Source organism: Lycorma delicatula, chromosome 7 (genome assembly GCF_047948215.1).
Source record: "Lycorma delicatula isolate Av1 chromosome 7, ASM4794821v1, whole genome shotgun sequence".
NCBI lineage: Eukaryota > Metazoa > Arthropoda > Insecta > Hemiptera > Fulgoridae > Lycorma > Lycorma delicatula.
In genome coordinates, this window is record NC_134461.1 from 77348054 (window position 1) to 77357993 (window position 9940).

Consider the following 9940-nt stretch of genomic DNA (forward strand, 5'->3'; position numbering starts at 1 on the left):
ATTTTTGCACAAGTATTTCTTTGTGAATGGAAGGGATGTCAGTTCTAACTTTTATACTCCTTAACATAGTTCTAGAGATCCTGTTTATGAATCTTGAAATCTAATGTTCTCTTTTATATTTTATAAAAGATCAAAAGTGCAGGATTTATCAAAATATACAATTTTTTCCCACTTATATCTCGGGTGGGGAAGATAATAAAAATTCAGAAATTATTTGGTTTGAAGCCCCTTAGGAGTGAAATAAGCAGTAAAAATTACAATATTGATATTCAGTTGATAAGCAAGATATTCTACTTAAAATATGCCTGAAAAATTATAAAATCTGAAAGAATCATTTCTTCTTTTAAGTACCAGATCTTGTACTAAGACACAGTTAAAATTCCAAGAATTATATTTTTGTTTTACTACAGAATAAATTTAATTTGATGAAAGTTTTCATAATGTTAAAAAGTAATTTAGGCCCAAGATAACTGATAAGAAAATGTTTAAAATCATTAATAGTCATTAAGTCATGGCGATGAGAATGTAAACTTAAAATAATCTTAACACATTTTTAATGGTATATGCTGAATTTATATATTACAAAAAGTGAAAATAAATTGTACTGGTCAAATCAGAGTGTCTTACATTCACTGGTACTAAGTTGCATACTTATGAACCGCTCCCAAATGATGTGATTTGTATTTTACTAATTGTTAATTTTCTTTGTCCTGTTTTACATTCTATCTTAAGTAGATTCTTACATTTGTCATATTGATTTATATGTTTGCTATGATATTTTAAAAATTAACTCTTAAATAGTATATATTATAATGACTAATGTCTGTTGGCACCATATTTTTTTGCTAATTTCCAAGCATTCTGTTGATAATAAAAATAGAATAATAAAGTTAAATAAGTAAGATTCACATAAAAATGTTATGTTGAAAGTATAATTAAGTATTGTAATAAGTGGTAAAGATAAATTACACTATAATTTGTTGACTTAAGTATTAATTCTAATAATGTTATTAAATCAGACCAACCAAAAAAAAGAGATTGCTCACAAAACTGTGTAGTACAATAACACCAGAACACAAACAATGTTTAATAATTATATGATAATCATATTTATTCTTATCCTTTTAATTTCATCACAGTATTTTCTCTGAATACATATTTCAGTATTAAATTAAAGGGTAGAAATAAGCTATACTGTTAATTTTAGAATTCTGTAATAGCACTTACTTGTTTATAGGAAGGCCACTCGATTTAAAAAAACTTATTCAATTTGTTACGTTAATTACTTCTGTGCTAAAGAAGTAGTGTTTTAGACCTGTTTTTAATGAGAAGATTTTGTTGGGTTTAGGTTTGGTTACGTTAGGTAACGTAACTAATGGTTCTGTGTACCGAACCTTGTACGATATCAACATAACCTAACGCTCGCTTTGTTCTCTAACCTCATCCATGTAACATTAAGTATACAAATTATATACAACTTTACTAATAACAGAAGTAATATTTAAACTAAGTACAATAATTAACATACAAAAGACCAACAGAAAACAGCAAAAATAGAGTAGCCTCCTTGTTAACAGAAGTACCAAAACAACAAAATGCATTTTGGTCATTAGTATATAGCAACATTGAGGAAGAACTATTTTCCATTGGAAGAAAATATGTTTATCATTCATTCAAACCACTGAGAAGATTTTCCTGTTACAGATTTTTATTTTGTGAGCCTGCTGTAGAAAGGTATTACTAGAAAGGTAGAGAGGTATAAGCCTCTGTTTATATTGTATGTCTCATAAGTGAATTAATCAGTTATTAATCAGTGAGTTACAGTATTACATTTAATTAACACAGTTTAGTCAAAAAACTAATTTTAGAACCAGGTAGCGATTCACAATTCAACAGTACAGATTAATTAAAATGCTTACTTTAGAGTTTTACAATAAAATAGTTTACAAATATCTTGGTTACACAAATTGTGGAAATTTTTACAAATTACTGCTATCAGATTTAATTATTACTTTCTGCAGTATATTCAATTTTCACTATCACCATTTTAGCATTCCCATTTCTTAACTTAATAATCTTTCTTCTAACTTAATAATCGTAATAGCTGATGAGGAAATCTAGTGCAGTAGTTAATTTGATTTATTAATCTGAATATACTTTTAATTTTTATTCATCACGCTTATTTTAGTGTGCTTGTTACTAGTGAATAAAAACTAATTTTCTATTTTTATGTTACAGGTAACGTGATATTATTGTAAGCTGGAAGGAGAGGGTGCAGGCATGGCGAGTCCCTCGCCTCAATCCTCCCCTATGCCCCCTCCACAGGCCCCATCACCAATGGGACCTCCCCAACAAGCACCTTCACCAATGCCTTCTCCCTCTCAAGCCCCATCTCCAATGGGTCCTCCTCAGCATCATCCTCACAGCCCTACTGGATATTCACAAGGTCCTCCTGTGCCACACATGAATGGGCCGTCTGGACCTCCTCAGCATGCTATGCAGCAGGGAACGCAAACATTTCAACAACATCCAATGGGACATCCCCAGCCTCCTAATATGCAAGTAAGTTTTTTGATTTTGTTTTTGTATAATGATGCAAATTTAATTGGAGTATGCTGTTAATATTTAGATTCTTATTGTTATTATAACTGTTAAATTTGAAGATTTAGAGTTGATACATTCATTATTCAGATGCTTAGAATTCAGATTCTTATTGTTATTATAGCTGTTAAATTTGAAGATTTATTTAGAGTTGATACATCCATTCAGAAAACAATCTAAGCTTACTATTAATAAACCCATTCAATGATCCAGTAATTCAATTAATCCAGTAAAATTAATTAATGGAAAAGATTAAGCAACCAACAGTTTAGAAAAATTGGTTTCTGTGTAAGAAGTTTTCAATTATTCAGTTGATTCATACTTGTTTGCTGCTTGTTAAAGGTTTTCAAAAAGAACTGTATTTTTATAGATGCTGTAGCAAATCCTAAGTCTTAAATATTGTAATTCAGTGCACAATCTTAAGTTTATATGTGTTGTCAGCAAACAAATAATTTAAATATGTTTAGGTACAGAAATATGTAATCTTGTACATACAGTGATTTAGTGAGAATTCCTTAGTTTCCAGGTAATTTATGCTTTTGTGTATGTAAGCATATACTTCCACATAAATGGTTTTGTAAACTTGAAAAACTTGTAGCAATAAAAGTAGACACTGGTAGTATTTGATTTAATAGAAAAATATATTTAAGTTGTAATTATAACACTATTATTATTATTATTATTATTATTATTATTATTAACATTAATTTCTTTACCAGTGTTAATTAATGAATTAATAAACATGATGCTCTAGACCAGAGGTCGGCAACCTTTTTGTCAGTAAGGGTGCAAAATAAATTCAGAAGTTATTGGGGGAGTCACACTATTATTGCACAATAAGCAGATACATTTGCCTTTAAAGGCATTAAAAAAAATTGTTCTTCCCAGTCAGCATTAAAACAATAAATTCTTTTTCTTTTACAATTATTCATGATGGGTTATTTATAAAATGCGTTCAACCAGTACGATACGTATTTGTAGTGAAAAGCACGACTATCTTGCATTATATGGTTACTAATAATACATAGATAATAAAATATAGTCAATAATATTAACACTCAAACTATGTAACTCTCAGAATATGGTAACATACTACCAAATTTATTAGAAGCGAGAATATTCCTACGTGCTAAGTAGCAAGTGTGTTTAGTGTGAGACCTTGATTGCTATTTGCTGACAGTGAGCTTGCACAATTATATTGTCTTATATACATGTGAGGTTGATATGGTTATTGGGTTTAGTAGGTATGTAATATAGTAAGGGTGCTATGGCACCCACAGATGCCGCGTTGCGGACCCCTGCTGTAGACAAAACACATAATATTTGATGAGAAATTTATAATGTTAAAGAATAGTAACTTTAGTAGTTATATTACTGAATTACTATTGCTTGGCCTGATTAATTGAAAACAATTAAGGACAAAAGTGACAACCAAAGATGTTTTATGTTTAAAAAAATAGCAAGGGAGGAAAGAAGAGGGAAACAGATTAGTGATGGAGCTACTGATGTTTGTTATTTAAAAGAGCAGTTTTTTTTTTGCTTTTTTAAATAATTAAAAAAAAAATGGGGCACTTTTTAAAGTAATTTGTGTAATTTTTATTGATTTTCTGTTTTTTCCTTTGTAGGTTATGCTTACTGTGATTCTAAATGAAAATTGTGAATTCCAAAACATTCCTGACGTAAAATTACCAAGGTCAATAATTAAGAGACAAATTATATAAAAATTATTATTTTTCAAAAAATTTTTACTAATTATAAAAGCCCAAATAACTAATTCTGAAACCAATGTTACATTTTAACATAATTCCTGGCTACATTTAGGCACTTGTGTAATCTTTTGGTGAGCTTTCTTATTTTAATATTAAATATTGTTTACCTTGGTATATGGCATTCTTGATGAACTTGGTGCTACTTAAAAACTCCAGGACCATATGGTGGATGTGGTCACATCTCCCAACCCAACTTTTGAATAGTTTCCGCTATCGTTTCAGTGGTATTGCTCTTCCCGATTTAAACTGTTTAATTCACTTATAAAAATTTACACAGTTAATAAACTTTTTATATTTGTATTTTAACATTTACAAGTGAATTTTGGCTGGTTTTATAGCTAAAGAAAATAAAAATCTCATCACAGCATGCTGTTCTTCAATGGTACTTACTTTTTAGCAGAGCAGATGTTTTGAAGTAAACAAAAGATGATGTAATAATGGAAACTGTTTTCAAATAGTTGATATTTTCTATTTCAGGGGTGCCAACTTGAATAACAGACAGTTTCATAGTTATCTGTTAAATAGTTTCTTGCTTTTGTCATTTGTCTCTTTAATTATTGAATGACCCTGTTATATAAAAATAGTATTTTAAAACCTTTTGGTAGTATATATTATTAACTACTAAATAAAATTATGTAGACTAATGATTTACTAAAAGAAACCATAAATAGTTTTATAATATTCCATATTTGTTCTAAATACTGAGTGTTGAAAGCATCAACTAAGTAAAACTTGTTCTCTTTGTATTTATATACATTTACATAATCATTGGATCAGAACCTCATTCTTTAAGTGAGGATTAGTTTTAGTTTTTAGTAAGCTTTTTGTGGTTTTTAATAAAACTGCATTGTCTCTATATTAGTTTCATAACTTAATTCAGGTAGTAAAATCTTAGTAATAAAAAGATGTGAAATAAGAATAATCGTGCTGTTGCTGTTTTATCTAATGAATGTTTTCAATAGACCATTGAAGTTAAGCAGTTAAGTCCATCCATTGGCTAGGTCTGCATGTACTTGGTTGTATGAAACTTATTAGTTTGGATATTAATTGTTTAAAGTTTCTTATCAGAAACGTTTTTCTGATAAGAAACAAGAATTTCTTCACAAAAAAATGAAGAAAGAATTTCTTGAATTTCTCATAAAAAGTTAATGATGATTCCCAAACTTTTTTTTAATTTTTACTAAAAATTAAATTTTTTCTTAGAGTACTATGATAGACAAAAAAATTGAATGTTTCTCTGTCTGATACCATTTCTTGAATTGCTTTTTTGCCTACATTACAGATCTGAAAATATAATTTTTCTGTCACCCATAGTTTTAAATAAATTATGCTTCAAAACAAATGAAGGGAAAATGTAATTAAATTTGTAATTTTGTTTGGCCATACCTGTGTTAGAATGATTTTACTGATGCTTTTCTTTTGTAAATAGCCCCAGGCACATCCCAAATTAATGTCCAACAATAATCGGCTGGCATGTTAGTATTCAATTTCCCTTTATAGTGGCTTTCCATCACTGAAATTTTGTGGTGGAAACATTCACTGTGTTTGTCACTTATATCTTTGAGGTTTGTCCGGGAAAAACTTCAGATGTGTTTGAAGGAAAAGTGTTTTCAAAGACATATTACAGCCCATAGCTCTGTAAGAAGTTGATTAACAATATTGTAGTAATTGTTGGATTTTTGTTTGCCAAGAAAAGTTTTGCGAATGTCTTTAAATGAAACCCAAGCTGCAGTTTCTACATTATTTACCTGATTTAAATACATCATCTTTGACCAACTCTCTAATTTGAGGACCAACAAATATTCCTTCTTTAATTTTTCCTTCACTTAACATTCGGAAATTTCTGTCTGATGTACAAAAATCTGGGACTATCCTTCTTAATTGCTTTTACAAAATTTTTCATTAGTCCTAGTTTGATATGGAGGGGTAAAAATATTTTTTTGGGTTCAACTAAGGGCTCATAAATAATATTTTTCCCATTTGGAGTTAAGTTGTCTCGTTTTGTCACTCTTTGGTAACATAATGTTTATCTCTAGCTCGGCTGTCTCATTCAGAAAGAAAACACATGTACTTAGTATAGCCTAACTGTATGCCTAACAAAATAGCTGTAACTTTCAAATCACCACCTATGTTCCAACTATGTTTTTTATAATTTATTTTTTCAAGAATGTCTTTCATCCCATCGTATGTCTTTTCAAATTAATAGCATAAGCGATTGGTATCGAAGGATATTTGTTACCATTGTGTAGTAGAACCACTTTTAAACTATACTTGGACAAATCTATGAAAAGGTGCCACTCCTCAGGTTTATGAACTTCTCCTAAGTGCAACATAAGTTCATCAATATTTATGCAATAAACCAAATTATTTTCATTAATAAAGTACTCAGAAAGTTCTTTTTGTCGGCTTTGAAAGCCCAAGATCTTTGTATTTTTTTTGAAGTAAACTCCAACCTTGCAGTCTTGATCCTAACAGTTCAGCTTGATTTTTTGATAAATTTAAATCCCTGACCGAGTCATTTAATTCACCTTGTGATATAATTGGAAGATAATTCAAAATTCAAATTATTGTTTCCTGATTCTTTATCGCTGCTTTTGAAACATACATTCACAGGTGACTCAGGAACTGGAATAATTTCATTGTGAGGTGCAGTCATGATTGTAGATTGCAGTGAAGGATATTTTACAGTATGTTTAGATTTTTTAGAAATTCTAGACACACTTGCTAAACAAAAGTAACAATCGTAAAAATTGGTTACATGATCCTTTGGTTCACACCAAACCACAGGTACTACACCAAATTGCAAAGCATACCATGTATCTTTCAGCCATCCTCTTAAATATGCAGAACAATTAGTCCATACAATATGAGGAGTCCACATGTTATCCTGATCACCAATTTTTCTAGTGAAAGTACAAATGATATGCTTTTTTAATTAAAGGTGCAATGTTGTTTCTATTTGATTTTATGGTAAACTCACTACATACGTAAAAGGCACCCACATCATTTACACAATTTTGAGGCATTATGAGACTGCAATGTTAACAAACTTGAGACAGCAATAAGACTGAACAAAATTAATTCATTCCTAAATACAGTGCTTAATACAAACAACAGATGTGTTTTCAGCTACATGTTTTGACCTGCACAGGCATGATTAATCTTCTCCATGAAGACTCACTTTTCTGTATTAGATATGATGTCATAATTTGTGACTATGATATGATTAATTCTTTGTCTAGTATTGTTTATTTATAGCTTATAAATTATGTTAACAAAGTTAAGCAATAACAAACGAGCTAACAAAATACAATATAGAAGCTTAAAGCTAACTATACATTGAAAAATGTTAAAAATCTTTTAATTAAAATTTAAAAAAATTTCAAAAATGGTTGGTGATATAAAAATTCTGAGTTCATATTCGTTTTCAGCATCAAAAAACAGATTAAAATTATGTATCACTTGTTAGGAAAAAAAAAATTATGTTTATCAGCATTATCAGAACTATTTGCACAATATATTCAAGAATAATTTTTTGGTAGATATTTTTTCACTATATTTACAGATTTATTCATAAAATTTATACATTAGCATTTTTTTTGGTCAGCCTTTAATATTAAATTAACCGTACATAAGACTGTAGTTGTAGTAGTTAACACTTATATACAGTTTCAGAACTTAGAATCATAATGGTTGTAACTGTTTTATACTTGTGTAATTTTTTTTTTAATTTTTGAAAAATAAGAACATTTAATTATGTATCTGTCTAGACAGCACACCAATTGCAGAAATTTTGAGAAATCTATCTAAATTGTGAGTGTTTTATGATTTGTAAGAAGTGGATATTGTTTCCGGTTTAATATTTTTTTTTAGTATATTCATTGATTGAATCATTTCTCAATTTTTTCAGTTATACCTTATCTTAGTTTTTACATTGTAAATATAATATAACATTGTCTTTCTGTTTTCTGTCTTAATTTTTAAGCTATTCTGATAACAACCTGAAGAAGATTCAAATTATTATTTAATCATTGTGATTCAGTATGCATTATGTGTCATATGACTGTTGTATCAATGTTTTGATGTTTTACCTTGTTAATCATTTTTTTTTATTCAAGTCATATGGTTATAAAATGCTAACGTTTAATGGAAAGATTATTAGCGTAGCTGAAAAGGGGACTAAAGGAAAGAAATCTGACATGGTTATATAAAATTTTACCATTTACATTGAAAATAAAGAATAAGAAATAATAATAATTGAAAAGATAAGCTGAGTGACAATAATTTTAATTAATTATATACTTCCTTATTTTCTTTCTATTAATTTTTCGTTATTATATTATTTTTACTTTAGAAATTCATTGTTGATGCTTCTTTTGAGAATTACTTCTTTTGAGTTACATGTAGTTTGGGGACTGTACATTTATAAATAAAATTGATGCATTTACCTTTTTTTTTTTGTCAGCCTTTAACTTTGAGTTAGCAAATTTCCAGTACATTTACTATAGTTCAGTTTAGTAAAAGGTTAGGCCAAATTACAGATTAAGCCAAAGTTGTCCTTGCTTAAACCAACAAATTGGGAAACATCTGCTCAAAGTGTATCTTTCACTCCAGTGTTGGAAGTTATCACGACATCATTGAAACATTGGTGGTTTTATAACTTGATTGTAGTAAGAACTCTAGCATTTTCTTTGTTTTTGATTTGTGTTGCTGTTGGTATTGTTAAGATACAAACATCTTAACAATAGTTAGAACTACTAATGTAACTTGTTTGAACCTCTATTTTGTAGTAATGAATGGTTCTTTGTATGTATTCATTTTGTTACGGCATTTACAAGTTGATGTAGCTTCTACATCTTATAAAACATTATCTATTTTTTAACTGATATTGCAGAGTATTTGTTCATTTTTGGATATTTCTTTTATTGTGGTGAGTATCCCAAATGTAAAGTAACTAGTCTGATTTAGAAGGTTGCTTACATTATCTTAAGGAATGTAACCACACTATGTGCACGTGTAAAGTGCTACAATTATATTAATAGTTGTATATAATCTCAAGTCACTCCCAAATATAATAAGCACTCCATGTCAGATATACAAAGAAAAGTGAGTAATGAAGTGATTTTTCACTGCTTTCTTCATAAGCCAAATCTATAGTTGCATATCTGGATGCTAAGCTCCACCAAAATTCTGGTGTTTTCATCCCTACTACAATCACTTTAACAGTTCACCTTAGATGTTGGTTGTATGTGAATATCATTACTCTTAGAGAAATCAATGCCTGCTGTGCTTTCTGTTCATAAAGTTTATCACAGCTGAAAGAAACAGTGGATTAGATAATTGTAAAGCAACAGATTAACACAATTGTGATTCAAACAAAAACAATGCATTATATGCACTGTTACAACTCAGCAGGGGAAACCCTTATTGAATTAGTAAGTACATAATTGGGAATTAATGATCGACCCCTTGTTGTAGTATTAAACAGTTTTCTTTTTATTTGCTGATTATGTTTTTTTTTGTTATTATTTCTTTGTAAGTGTATTTCCATTCTTGTTTATCACGTTGGT

General features: G+C 29.1%; 1 protein-coding gene across 5 annotated transcripts in view; it reads left to right on the forward strand.

Moving 5' to 3' along the window:
* Positions 1-9940, forward strand: part of brm (ATP-dependent helicase brm) — a 143243-nt gene that overhangs the window by 5660 nt on the left and 127643 nt on the right. For all 5 annotated transcript variants that reach the window (XR_012757274.1, XM_075372239.1, XM_075372238.1 and 2 more), the window contains exon 2: positions 2239-2562. Coding sequence is in view for 4 of the 5 variants with exons in the window: in XM_075372239.1 (XP_075228354.1) it covers positions 2281-2562 (282 nt within the window). In the remaining variant the exon portion in view is untranslated. The remainder of the gene's footprint in view (positions 1-2238; positions 2563-9940) is intronic.